This window comes from Cyanistes caeruleus, chromosome Z (assembly GCF_971803275.1).
Source record: "Cyanistes caeruleus chromosome Z, bCyaCae1.hap1.1, whole genome shotgun sequence".
Taxonomy (NCBI): domain Eukaryota; kingdom Metazoa; phylum Chordata; class Aves; order Passeriformes; family Paridae; genus Cyanistes; species Cyanistes caeruleus.
This window is the reverse complement of record NC_141732.1, coordinates 17637636-17652511: the sequence shown is the minus strand read 5'-3', so window position 1 is coordinate 17652511 and position 14876 is coordinate 17637636. Positions and strand designations below refer to the sequence as shown.

Sequence of the window (14876 nt, the reverse complement as noted above, 5' to 3'; positions counted from 1 at the left end):
TAAAATCCTACCAACCAACCAAAACCCAACGAAACAAAACCGAAAACCCCACGTCCAGCAAGGGAGAATTTGCCAGTTCCAGAACAAGATCTGTTAAGTGAGGTACAACTTTCATCTCTTCGTAGAGGCTGAAACGCAGCCGCGCTCCTTGGAGCGGCCGGCTGCAGTGACAGAGCACCACCTGCGCGGGTGCCGCCGCGTCCCCGAGCGCGCCGCGTCCCCGAGCGCGCCGCGTCCCCGAGCGCGCCGCGTCCCCGAGCGCGCCGCGGGGCCGGGGCTGTCCCGGCGGGGCGGGGCGGCGCATGCGCGGCCGCGCTTGTTTGTCACACGGCTTATAAGGCGGGGCCGGCGGCGGCGCGGCAGCGCCTTTGTGGGGAGACGCCGCGTCGGCACCAGCGCCGCCCGCGCCGGGGCCGGGGCTCCCCGCCGCCCCCATGAGCCGCCTGTAGGGTCCGCGCCGCCGCACCCCTGCGCCCCAGGGGCTCGGCGTTGGTAGTTTTTGAGTTCCCCCTTCCCTTCCTTTTTTTTTTTTCTTACAGTCTATTTTTGTACACTTTGCTATAAAACCATGGTGCTGGGGAAGGTGAAGAGTCTGACGATAAGCTTTGACTGTCTAAATGACAGCAATGTCCCCGTGTACTCTAGCGGGGATACAGTCTCAGGAAGGGTCAGTCTAGAAGTAACTGGGGAAATTAGAGTGAAATCCCTTAAAATCCATGCGAGGGGGCACGCTAAAGTGCGTTGGACTGAATCGAGGAATGCTGGATCCAACACTGCCTATACACAGAACTACACCGAAGAAGTGGAATATTTCAACCATAAAGACATCCTGATCGGCCAGGAGAGAGGTAAGGGCTGCCCTTAACTCTTCTGCTTTTATTTTTTTATTGAAAAAAAACACGCGTCTTTGTATCACCCCGGTTTAGCCCTTTCTATTTTAATGGGTGCATTCGAGAGCCGGACATGCCCACGGTCATATCTCGGCGATGGAGTTACAGGAGATGCATTTGCAAAGTACCTGCAAGCAGGAGGACTCCCTGAACTACGTGCCCTCCATCACAGCTGTTTATTAATAAGTTTTTATTCTAATGCTTTACCTTTTTTTTTTTTTTTTTTTTTTTTCTGGTAGTAATGTTGGTAGGATTTGCCGTTCCGGGGAGAGAAACAGCTGTAAAATCACAGACAAATGGGTAGTGGCAAAATCCTAATAACAAATCTTGAAACACAGTGAAAGCATAAAAACCATGCTTTGGACACATGCGGGGTTCTGCTGATACTATTGGGGTGATAATACAATGAATTTTTCAGGATGTCTGATTATCGGCAGATGAAAGAGTCTCCTTTGCTTGTTTTGACATATCACCACCCCACGTGTAATTTTTTTTCTCATTTCAGTATTACCCTCGCCCAGTTAAAAAGCTTTAAGTTCCTTGGGCCGCCCCTACACCCCGCTCGGCAGTGGGGTCACCCCGATGTAAAGATGTGTCCGAAAAGCCCTTGATGGGGAGTAAAAGGAGGGGGAGGAGAGAGAGGGGGAAAGCGGTGTTGCGTAATGGGAGCATCTCTCCCAAAACTGGGGAGATGAGAACCTCCTGCTCCCCACTTCCCACTCGAGCCACCGTGGTGTCCCCGCGAAGTGCAGACCCCTTCCTCGGGGGCGGGTGGAAGCGCCGGGCCCTGGGGCTTCTGTGTGGTTTTTTTATTTCTTTTTTCCCCCGAACTTCGCAGCCTTTGTTCGAAGCGGTTCAATCCTGTTTGGGACCGGCTTGGAGGAGGGGGGTGCGCCGCCCGCTTCGCGCAGATTGGCCGCACGCGTCAGGTGGTGGCGATGACTTAATTCCCAGCGCAAGAAAATAATGTTAAAAACCGGTTATGTAATTTTTTGTGCTGCTCGTCCCCCCCTCTTTTTTTTTTTTTCTTTTTTTTTCCTGAATATGCATCATATACACTGCAGCGAAGCGATATTTCTCGTTCTTTCCGGAAAAATAAAACAAAAGAACAACTTAATTTTTGAGCAACTCCGGGCGGCACCGAGCCCATCACACAGTATTCCCGAGCTCAACGCTGTGGCAGAGCTCAGAGCTGTCTTTCTTTTTATTTTTTTTTTTTTTTTTTTTGCTTCGCGCACCGCGCTAACTAGGTGACTTGCGGCTCCCACCCGTGTCGTGCCACCGCCTCGGAAAACACTCGCCTGAGTATAACTTCCCGCACCTCCGGGCCGCGGGTTCCATGAGCGTGGCGACGGGAGTGTGCAGCCCGCGCAGGAGCCGCCCGTGGCGGGGGGAGCACTCGTGGGAGCGGCTGGGACAGGGGTCGCGGGTGGGCCAGGGGTCCCGGGGAGCTACTGCGGGCGCCCGCGGCCGCGTTTCAATGACCGCCCCGGGCGCAGACCCGCGGCCCGGCCGCGCCCCCCGCCGCCCCCTGATTGGCCGGCCGCGGTTTGTTGCCCTGTTGCTAAGGCGATGCCCGCCGCTGATTGGCGGGGCGCTGGCGGCGGGGGTGAGGGCGCAGGTTTCGCTGCCTGCCCCCGGCGGGCCGGGGCCGCTCCCTGAGGCGCTGGCGCGGCACGAAGCCCCTCGGAAAGGGAGGGCACGGGCGGGAGGACGTGCTGCCCTCAGTCACGTCCCTCTCCCGTCGTCGGTCCCATCCCCTGCGGGGTCTCGGCGCGGCGCGGGCGGCGGGAGGGTCCGCCCTCGGTGCGCAGCCGGCGGGCGCAGCGCACGCGGCGTGCGAGAGAGCGGCGGGGCTGGCGGCGCTCCGCGCGCGCCGGTTCAGGCCGGTCGGCTCCTGCTCCAGCCCGCGCTGATTGACAGCTCAGCACTTGTTTACCGCGGCGTGGCGGGACTGCTGAGCTGGCAGGAAGGGGGGGAGCCGGGCGGAGAGCAACGCAGCCACCGCCGAGAGCAGCGCTTCCCCCTGTCCCACACACCCCAACACCCCGGAACAAAATCAAACAAAAATTAATAAATCGTATTTACTGAAAAAACCCGAAACGCCAGCCAACAGCATAAAAACCAACCCCCACGCCGACACATTGTCCTCGCTCTTTCGGCACATTTTCCTGACCTACGCTGTGTAATGTTGCGTGCTGAAGGTGCATTTATTTCCACGTCTTCACGGCTGGGAGATTTTTCTCTTTGTTTGTTTGTTTTGTTTATTAATTTCCGAATTTTCGGTATTTGCACTGCAGGAAGTGGAGCATCGGCGCTTGTGTAGGACAATAGGAACTTAGAGCCCTCCTGCCTGCCTCCATTAACGCTTCAGACAGTCACACATAGGCTGTTCCCTCTCATTTTGTCACGCCGTGTCCCCTTTTAAAATTCCAGCCCTTTTTATGTGCGAGGTGCTCGGTCATTTTTCACCCGACTTGGTTATTTTGACCAAGTCAGCGTTTTTCTGGTTTTATGTCAGAATAAACTGCAGTTTTCTTGCGGCATTTGAAGCTGGACAAGTAATCATGACCATAAACACGGGTCAGCATTCCTGGCATAAAACCAGCAAGTATCTGGGTCTTTCTGTCTGAGCCAAGATCGAGTTAACCTATTAAAGAAAGAAAAAGTTTAGCTCTAGATAGCATTAATTAGGCAGCTTGCCATTTCCTATGCCCCTGAATCTGTCTGGTACTTTCTGGGTGGTGCTCGTACACTCTTGTTCCTTTCTCACACGTTTTTTTTGTGTGTGTGTGAGAGAGATTAATGTCTGGACACTGTTGCCAGGCAGGAGATACAAAGAAGCCGAATTTCTAATTTAATCTTAAGCAGCAGACTTGGTGCTGTTAATGCTGGTAAGAAGCCAGCTCTAGTTCATTCTGACTAGCAATTGCAGTGGAAAGCAGCATGATTTCCTTTACAGACCTTGCATAGAGGCCTTGAAATGGCAGCAGTTGAAACTGTGTCAGTGTTCAGAGGCAAGATTATATTTAAACAAATTAACCTCCGCTTCTCTCTGCGGTGAAGGTGGCAATCTTGCCTACCTTTCTGTCAGAGTTGTCCCTGCATTCCAGCAGTTAATAAATAATGGACTGGAGACCCTTGTTTCTGGGACATCACATTCTTTGAATGTTGTAATGTGTGAGCAGATTGCTTTTTTTTCTGGAAGTGAAGCCCATGCAAAGTATAACGTGTGCAGCTGGATTAGTGTGTTGGTTTTTTTTTTTCTCTCTTAGATGATGACAATTCAGAGGAAGGCCTTCACACCATCCATTCAGGAAGGCACGAATATGCATTCAGCTTCGAGCTTCCACAGACGTAAGTACCCACTCACAGTCCTCCACACAGGGCCCTGCTGCCCACCTGCCTAACCAAAACTCCTGCTGTGGGTGGAGGGGAAACCTTTTCAATGGTAGTAGGAATTGTGCTCCAACATGCAGTAGAGAACATAATCTCATTAAACTGAAGAGGTTGCTTTTACACTGATATACCTGTCCCTCTTATTTTTTTAAGTTTCCACAAAAAAGGGAGCTCACTGCTCCCCAGTTGCTCACTTCCTTTTTACCAAGTCTTGCTGACTTACTAGACATTGCAATCTTACTATCCTTTCCCAAGAGGAGGGAGAGGAGTTTGAACTGTCACTGGAGTCCTGCAGAGTGGCTGAGGTACTTTCTAACTCAACCATTTACTGGAGCTAGGCAGACCAGCATACCTAGGGATAAGATCACAGTGGAATTGTTTGGACTCACATCTGGAACAGATGTGGCAAGATTACTTAGATTTCAGCTGAAGAGGAGGTTGTTCTTACTGAGATAGGATGTATGTACCCAGGGTGGCTATTTATGCAGAAAACCTGGCTGGACACAAACTTAAGAATGGGTGGATAAAGTAAGAAAGATTCTCCCACCAAATTCCATTTGTTTTAGAAAACAAAGGCAAAGAAAGAGTAAGAGCAGAAGTTTGTTCTGGTAAGATAAAAATTGTTGCCCCACTCCTGTCTGAAATACGTAATGTACGCACTATGGATGTAACATTGGATGTAGCAGAATTACCAGTATGGACATGAGCTAAAAATACAAGTTCTAGTAAAATCAAATACACAGGAAAAGAGGGAGTATGGATGAAAAATGAGCCTTTCGCTGTAAAAGTAGCGGTCATTAAAATTTTGAAAGTCACTGAAAATTTGGCAGTTTTATGTGAATAAGCTCACTGCCTAATACTAAAGTTGTTTACTGGAGGTTGGTTTTAGCAGAATGTGCAATGACAAACACTTTAACAATTTGAAAGTGAACAGCACACTACTATGCTGTTCCAGTAAGATTTTCTGTGAAGGCCTTTAAACATGGAGATTTTACATGGTCAATTTAACATTCTGTGAAAATCTCAACTACAAGAAGTAGTAAGGCCAGTACTGATTTTCCCTTGAGTTTAAAGGTTCATTTAAAAAAGAAAAAACAAAACAAAACAAAAAAAAACCAAAAACCCCAAAAAATACCCCAAACCCAAAACATTAGAAACATCGTTAAATGCTTTGCTTGAAGTGAAACAGCCAGATAGCAAAATATCACAAGCATTGGTCAAATTGTAGGTTCTTTTTTAGTGCCATGAAGGAATAGATGTTAACCCAGTTTTTACTAATACTGGAAGAACAAAGGGTGATATCAAAAGTCTGAACTTCGATGCTGCCTACTTACTTGCTATTTTGTGTCCATAGACTACTTCCAAAACTGACTTAAACTTCAGAGCAACAATGGAAAGATGTGCATCATCCTTACTGACTTTTCCTCTACAGAATATGGGACAGAATGCAACACTGAAGTTGGATTAGAAAAGCCTTTTAATCTCATTATTAGGGAAAAAACCTAGACATTTCAAATATGCAAATAGATAAGTCAAACATTTAATTGAAATAATAATTCTAGTAAAGCACTAGAATGGCTAGTACTACTCACTATGGAAAATATGGAAATGTTACAAGTACTTTGTTTTAATGTATACATAACAGTGTATCCAGAACATGGTAAAATAGAAAAAAGAAGACTTAGATAAAAATAAAGAAAATTAAAATTAAGAATTAGGTAAGTTACAGAAATTACTTTTAATTGGAAATAATTGGACTACAAAGATTATTTATCTTTCATTCTATGATGCTACAGTAAAAAAGGCAATGCTTACAGGCCTGGAAAAATTACCTGCATCATCCTTCCTCCTGCTTCTAAGACAGACTTCCTTGATTTGACAAATTTCAGAATAGTCTTCATGATTTTATATGTGTATGTATGTATAAATATATATGCACATATATATGTACATTTTTAGTTATTATAAATTTTTTAAGCTGTCTTGTCATGGTAGAGAAAGATTAGAAGGTGCTCAAAATAGCCTCTCTTCAGAACTCCAAGTTGTAATATTCACTCTGCTTAAGGTGAACCTAATTACGGAAGTGCTGAGTTACAGCTAAAATTAACCTGATGTTGAGCTACTGACCAAGTAAACAATACACAGTGGTTTACAAAATGTGATATCCAAAACTAAATATAATAACAAATATAATTTGTTGATACTAATGGTAATTTTAAATTGGTAGTCAAAAGGGCGTGCTTTACCCTAGATGTGGAAGTGGCCTCTTAAGCTTAAAGAAAATCTGTGTTCTCCTCGCATTTTCTAGTACAATTCCTTACTTGATTCTTAAAATCTGTGCAAAACTATAGTAGGATAAATTGGAGATGATTTTTTCTCCCATCTTTAATCTTGAATTTTTCTGAGATATACTTCATTAAGTACTACAGTGCATTAAAAATGCAGTTCTATATACTAATCACTGACTTGATCAATTGTATCATTATTAGACAGAAGGACTTTACTCAATTTTGACATTTGTGTCCTGCACAGACCACTTGCTACCTCATTCGAAGGCAGACATGGCAGTGTGCGCTATTGGGTGAAAGCCGAATTGCATAGGCCTTGGTTTCTACCAGTAAAATTAAAGAAGGAATTTACAGTCTTTGAACATATAGATATCAACACTCCTTCATTACTGGTAAGAATGGACAGAATTATTCATTTCTTGTTTCTGGCATTAAAAAATAATGAAGTTTAATAACTGAAACAATATCCATATTTAATTTTACCTAATACATTTCCTAATACTTATTTGATACTTAGTTACAGCCAATCTTCTAAGTATTACATTAGTTCTGCAACTCCGTAGGTACTGGTATTTGAAAGCTACTTTTTCCTGTACTTGGAGTTGCTTTACTTTTAAGATATATAAAATGGTTTTGTCAATTTAAATTAATACTAAATTGTTAAATGTGACTAAGAAGGAAAATTTTGAGAACTGTTCCTCCTTGATTGTGAACAAAGAACAGTGAAACTTAAAATATTTAGTGTGACAGACTGCAAACTTAAAAATGCAAAGTAAATAATGTACTGATGTGCATAATTGATAATTTTCATATAGATGGTTTTCTACCATTGGGGAGAAATTATCACAATGCTCTAGAATCTTTTTCTGAAATGTCATTTCATTAAAATAATTTCAGTTTCACAACTGCTTTCAATGAGGATTTGATTTTAATCAGCCCTAAGATTCCATTCCCTCCGACTCTTCTTCAAATTCACCCCCCATGGAGAGGGGAAAAAAAATCTAAAAATCCATTGAAATAGGTTTCTTGTGTGTATGGGTGAAAAATCAGACTTGCAAAGGATCATTGGCCTTGCACAAATTCCATTAAAATCAAAAGACTCTCATTTGACTTTAATGGGCTTTGGATCAAGTCTGAAATCCTGGTGTCATGTAAAATAACAAAGTCTGTTTAATACAGATGGAACAGGATCTTTTTGAAATGGGAAATAGCAGGAGTCAAGGTTACAGTACTATATCTTAGGTATTGTTTCTGAGATATTATACTGGATAGACATTCTAGTTTACTGGTAAATTAAAATCTCTTCAACAATATGGTGGGATGTTTAGGCTATAAAGCCTTTCCTTAAGCTGTGCTAAATTTATTTATTTATAAAAACCTGCTTTAAATGTAACTGTAGTATGAAGTGTAGCAAAAAAGCAGTGTTAATGAGTGTGGAATTGGAGTAAAGCTTACAGTTTGCATAGTGCAATTTGCAATTTGTTTGAGGTTTCTCCCTCTAAGTAAAACTAGATATGCTTGTCAAAATGCATAGAAAGTATGTAATCATTTTTTTTCTCTTTTTTTTGGTGTTGATTAGAACATATTAAAAGATTCATGGAGCACTCTATTAAATGGAAAATATTGTTCTTTTCTTGCAGTCACCCCAAGCAGGCACAAAAGAAAAAACTCTCTGTTGTTGGTTTTGTACCTCAGGCCCAATATCCTTAAGTGCCAAAATTGAAAGGAAGGGCTACACCCCAGGTACGTAACAGAAGTAATTATAGGAAATGTTTTTCCTTCCCTTTTAAAATGACAATTTGTACTTAGCTGCTGTTATATAACATAAATACTTCAACTATTCTTACCATTTTGGTGTGCATTCATCTGTCTTGCTATTTTAAACTACTAATTTTGTTAGCTTGCTGTGTCTCCATATTGTTAAAGGACATCTGCTTTTATTGGGCCTGTGCATTTTCCTGTTAGATTTACCTCATGGTGGGGTAAATCTTACTCCTGCTAGCATCAGTGGATGTTGTTCAAAGTATGGAGCATTGCTAGCAGCATCTAGTGCCTTATAATACACAGTGTGTGGCAATTTGCCTAGTTGCTTTGCAAAAGCATAGATAAAATGAAATTCTGCTTTGTTTCAGGTGAATCAATTCAGATCTTTGCTGAGATTGAGAACTGCTCTTCCCGTGTGGTGGTGCCAAAGGCAGCCATTTACCAAACACAGGCATTTTATGCCAAAGGGAAAATGAAGGAAGTCAAACAGCTCGTTGCCAATCTGCGTGGGGAATCCTTGTCATCTGGCAAAACAGAAACCTGGAATGGCAAACAGTTGAAAATTCCACCAGTTTCTCCTTCAATCCTTGATTGTAGTATAATCCGTGTGGAGTATTCACTGATGGTATGTTGGGTTGTTTCATTGGAGCATGAGTCGCTTCCATGAGTCCTTGAAAACTGTTAACAAAACATTGTGACCTGCTAACTAGTTACAAAAAAAATACATAGCCTAGCATTAGGTGTCCTGAAAAGAATTATCTAAATAAATTAAGTTCAAATCTTGCATGTTGTAAGCAAATGTGTTGCAAGTACGTGACATTTCCATATGAGGATTTGTGTTAAGAATATGGAGCTGCCTTTGACTTGGAGGGCTTTTTGTCTCCACGGGGACATTGGCTCTGAAAACAAAATATGAAATTTCAGTTCCTTGTGAAAAATTCCATGGCTGAAGTTTTTAGTCTAATAATTACGAAGTGCTCATATAAACCTATTTTTAATCTATACCTCTTTGTTGTTCTTTAGGTATATGTGGATATTCCTGGCGCCATGGATTTATTCCTTAACTTACCACTGGTCATTGGCACCATTCCTCTACACCCGTTTGGTAGCAGAACATCAAGTGTAAGCAGCCAGTGTAGCATGAACATGAATTGGCTTGGTCTGACGCTGCCTGAAAGACCAGAAGGTAACCTGACAAAACAAGTCTGTTTTGATTTTTGTGTGCTTTATTCATTGCTGCCATGCAAACAGACACAAATTACATCTTTCATAATAAGGTCCATAGAAAATCCTTTGTGGATGTTTCCTTGCAACCTGCTTGCTCTCTGTAGAGGAATGGAGTTCCTCTCTTTGCCTTCTTCTCTCAGGTGTACAAGCAGTGGAATTCAGCTGCTTGCAGGCTGGTGCAAGTGAAAGCACAGAATGCCATTGTACCTGGGCAGAATTACTTCTGCCCCCAGTATCCCATCCTTGGTTGTAAGGCAGTGTAACTGCCAGAGAAGCAGCTATATTATGACCTTTATTATCCTTAGTAGCTAAGACTTTGTGAAAACATAATGTAATCCATTTCAGTGGGAATCTCTTTTGTCAAAGGAGAAGCTCTGTAGCTTCTTCCCTCTTTTTGCATATAAACTTATGGACATTTTGATGGACAAATCCCGGACTGATGATGGAGTCCAGAGGAATGCAATATTTTATCATTCCTGCCTGTAACAGAAATTCAGTATTCTGAATATGCTTTAAATTTGAAGGTGAAAATTAAGCCACAATGAGCAATGGTCAGTCTGCTCTTGGATTTGAGCATAGTTTTAAAATAAACTATAACAGCCTATTCTCTTTTTCATGTTCAATAACTGGAAAACTCACGGAAGTAATTTATCTACATGCTGGTGCATTTTGCAATATAAAAGTTTAATATTTATCATGTTATATGTTTTGACATGCATAAGAACTTGTTGTTCTAACTGTGTGTTCCTTTTCCCTGCAGCACCTCCCAGCTATGCAGAAGTGGTCACAGAGGAACAGCGACAGTCCAGCCTTGCACCCTTAGGTGCTTGTGATGACTTTGAGAGAGCGCTTCCAGGACCACTGTTTGCATACATCCAGGAGTTTCGTTTTCTGCCTCCACCCCTCTACTCAGAAGTATGTACCTCAGAATATAATTATGAATGCACTATTTGCCTGAATTCTGTCATGTGGAATAAATGTTTCCACTTTACGAAAACCAGAACAAATAAGCAAAAACATGAAAAGGGAAAAAAGTAACTTAGTTTTAGCAAAGTGCAGGTAAATTGCATCAGAATTTTTCTGGGATTCTTCACTAGTCTAATGCTTCATAGAGATTCTGAAACTTTTGCACCCTCTGGGCAACTTAGTAAACTTATATTGCATTATATATGTAATACATGATATTAGTGAATACCAACATTTTCAGTCTGTAGATGGACAACAAGCTATTTTTCACCTCTACTCTCTAAAAGTACTCTGTATTTTTAGTTCTTTGTATGTATTGCTTTCAGAATTTCCATGCAGAGAAGATACAAAGGTGTTCCTTCTGGCTCAGGTTTCTCTAAATTCACAGTTCAATCTCTGTCTTCAAGTTTAGTTCTATGAAAGTCAATAACTAGGACAAAAGTTTAGGCTTCAAAAGCTTCAAAAGCCTTATTTTTCAGGGAAAAGCAATGGTATAGGACAAAATAGAATAGTGTCCTTTGACTAAATCTTGCCTGGATCCACCACCCCCTCTTGATTTTTTCTTTCCCTCTTGAATCACTTAATCCACTAGTGAGTGAGTGTCATGTTTTTCGTGTCTTGTTTGAAGACTCTTCTGTAATATAAACCTGGAATACAACTCGGTGCCTTTTTATTTCAGGTACTCTAAGTATTTATAAATAAGCTTTCCCTTTGTTCTGAAAAACGTCTTTTTAAAATAACTGACCAAACTATGTAGTGTCCATTTAAACTGTATTTCCAATTGAATTTTGGACACCTAAGTTAGAGACAGTGTTCTTCACCTCTTTCTTTATGTTGAAAGGAAGAGGAATATTGAAATATTCTTATATTGAACGGAAGAATATTGTGTTGGACACACTGAGTTCTGAAACATTTTATGGGGTTTTTCAGGATTCATTCATTACAAATTAGTAGAAGAACTTTTTACTAATAATTTTGTGCCTTTTTAACTAAGATGTCTTCAAAAATCAACTTAGTATTTTAAGTTACATGTTCAGTGATGAGACAGGTGGTCTTCTAACTGTGCAATAAATAATTTAGAACATTAGAACATTTGTGCTATTATGGCAGATTTTTTTCAATTTTTTATTACATCTTTGTGTGTATCCTTCAGCTACCATCAACCTGTAGTTTAAAATGTTTCACTATACTTACTAAATTTCAATTGAAGGTTTTGTATAATTTCTAGAGATACTTCAGTTACTTGAATAGCCTTTGGATTGGGAATACCATTTATCACTATCTCGGACTTAAAAATGTTGGTGTTTGTACTGTTTTATTTTCTAGCAGTCAGTTCTAAAAATACCTTGGGTTGTGTTTTTTCCTTTTTTGTTTAGATTGATCCAAACCCAGATCAACCCACAGATGACAGACCATCTTGCCCTTCTCGCTGAAGGAATCCATAAGAAGCTGACTTGACTTGGGTTTGGATTCATACCTGCTGTGATGAAGGTCAAGGCATCATAGTGGAGACACACTTTCAGAGAAAGTGGGTTTGCTCTTGCCTGTGTGGTGAATAAATGAAAACAACCTGTGATCATGCTTTGAAGCCTACAGTAACACTGTAGGACTGCTCCACATGCTTGAAGAACTGAGCTTTCCCCCCTCCCTCTTAAATACTGGCACATACTAGGAGCAGCCTTACTAACCTACAGTCATGTGTGTCCAGACACTCAAACCACATTAAGAGAGGTTTGGCTTCCTCTTAACGATTTGGAAATTTGCACATGCTTATTGCTTACATTGTGCGGTTCAGTGTCACTACAGCTGTTTCTCATTTACGCCGGACAGTTGTTACCCTTTTCTTATTTCTTGTGGTCCGCACAAAAAGGAGCAAAAGAAAGCTTTGACAAAAGAGAAAGAAAGAAACAAAAAACCCAACAGCAACAGACTTTGACAAATGCACTGACTTTTCCTTTTTTTTTTTTTTTAATTTAATGTAGCCTGGACTTTACCTGCATATGCACATGCTCAGAATTGTCCTAGTAGGCTGATCATGTATCACCTCTTCAGCTTGGATCCTGTTGTGGATTTATTTACAAACATCAAATGCCTTCAAGCCAATCCTTCTTGCTGTATGTTTTGCAGCCTACTGTAGTAGATAAGCAACAGATAATGGGGATAGGGTGGGAGGGTGAAGAGTTAATAGAAAGAAACTAATAGACTTCATCAAGATTGTATACTTTCTTGATTTCTTTTAAGAATTTGTTGCCTTTCTACTATTATCGCAAAGCAGAATTTTGTTACAGACTGCCTAAAAATCACTTAATCTCAGGTGAACTCATCACTTGCCAAACTGTTGGAACGCTATTTGGTTTTTATGTTGCACTGTTGAGTTAGTTCTTTTTTTTGTTTTGTGTTTGTGTTTTGTTTTTGTTCTTTACTTGAGAGGGAGATCTGGAGTAGGGACATACACAAAAGTTACAAAACCCACCTCATTCCCATTTCTCTTTCTACATTATAAAAAATGATAAGTTGTGAAGCTCTAAAAGAAAAGGCATAAATGAAACCAGCACCAGCAGACACCAGCTCTTTCCTTAAAAAGACTTTTAAAAAGGAAGTGGTCGTACACTGTCTAGGACTCACAGACAGATCAATATCTCCCATAGTAGGGATAGGAAGGGAAAGTAAATTTATTTTTATATATAGCTACTTAATCACCAAAAATTCTATGATGAGTCTAGTAGAAAATATATTTCAAAAGAAGCTTCTTTTATGCTAAGAGCTCAGTTTGTGCACTTCGCATTACCTTCAGGGTTTATGATACTGTACAAGATAAGAAGTATAATTAAAGTGGGAAAGATCAGTGTTACTTAAATATGAGTTAGCTGGGAGAGCCTTGATGACTGCATCTTCCCTGGCACTCTCAAGAGCTTTAAAACAAACAGAACACTGAATTATACCATGTATTCATACAGAATGCAAGAAACTGTATGGAAAAAGCACTTGCTCTTGAGTGTGACCCAGGAAAAGGAGTGCAGTGGAGCCATTACAAATACCAGTGCTTACATGCTAGAGATGTACAAAGGAAGTCAACTTTGCTCTTCAGAAACCACAGAACACAGATCACTGACAAAGGGACACTGTTCTGGTCTTGACTATTTGAACAAATCAAGATCTAATTCATCAAATACCTGTCTCCTTGTGCAATAAAAAAGCTCAGAAGAGAGCAGGAGAGGGGAGGCTGGTGTTTCTGCATGGCGCTCATTTTTAAAAACCTCTGCCTTGTTTTTAAGGCTTCATATATGCGACAAAATAGGCTTTCCATAAGTGGCCTTTATGAGAACATGAAAGACCATTCATGTTTCAAAAATGACAACAGGGTGATAAAATATAAATTATGAGTCGCGTTTTAAGTGATTCAGTTAAAATGCTTGGGCTTTGAGCGGGAATATTGGCAAGAAGGAAAATGGATGATGTTACTAGGCCAATTTTGTGGATGTCCCTTCCCTCTATCCTCTCCAACCAGACAATTTTTAAAGCTGATGGGATTGTTGGTATAAAAGGGCATTTGGTGGTTTTACTTTTTTTCCTTTTTTGTTATTTTTACAGACTAGGGAACAATTGCTGATATACATAGCATTAAAGTACTTACCACAATACAACAGAAAATTTCATATGAGGCAGGATTGACCAATATCATAGTAATTGGCTTGGAATCACAGCCTTTGTTATTAGAAGAAAAAATTGTATCAACTTATCAAATAAAGACTTCCATTTCAAATTACATTGTTACTCAGAGGCATTTCTCTTCCACAAATATTGGTCAATTCTCAGCATTATAAAACTAGAGGTTCACGGTTTTAGCCCAGTATTTGATAGAGAATTCTGATCTGAATTAGGAAAAAGTAAGTAAAATCCAAACATTAGAGAAACAAAGTGCAATATTAAATGTTTGCTTTATAGATTATATTCTATGGCTGTTTGTACTTTTTTTGGGGTTTATTTTTTTGTTTGTTTGTTTTTTTGTTTTTAGTTTTGGTGCTGAATATGTCCTTGTAGACTCTTGTTTAAAGAAAACAATATGTGGAAAACAGTTTAATTTTTCCTATTGCTCTTCCTTGTGGAAAATAAACTTTTTTTAAAAAAAAAATGTTTTTAAATGTTATATCTATGCATAAAAGAAAAAAAAACATAAGTATCACGTAATACAGGAACTTACTGCAGAAAAACATGTATTGCCTTCTCAAAAAATAGAGGAAAAGCCATTTCTAGAGCTATACCACTGAGTACCACAAGAGTCTAGTTTTGGGATCCTGTCTCTTTTATTTACATCACTGAGCTCATGGGGCCAGGTCCCAGA

The 14876-nt window shown here is 40.8% G+C and overlaps 1 protein-coding gene across 1 annotated transcript; it reads left to right on the top strand.

The window, feature by feature from the left end:
- Positions 1-322: 322 nt before the first annotated feature.
- ARRDC3 (arrestin domain containing 3) lies at positions 323-14666 on the top strand. The gene is made up of 8 exons (XM_086867137.1): positions 323-848; positions 4166-4247; positions 6822-6969; positions 8218-8320; positions 8710-8966; positions 9365-9527; positions 10329-10483; positions 11911-14666. The coding sequence occupies exons 1-8, from the start codon at positions 569-571 to the stop codon at positions 11965-11967; spliced, it is 1245 nt and encodes a 414-aa protein (XP_086723263.1). The 5' UTR covers positions 323-568; the 3' UTR covers positions 11968-14666.
- Positions 14667-14876: the final 210 nt, after the last annotated feature.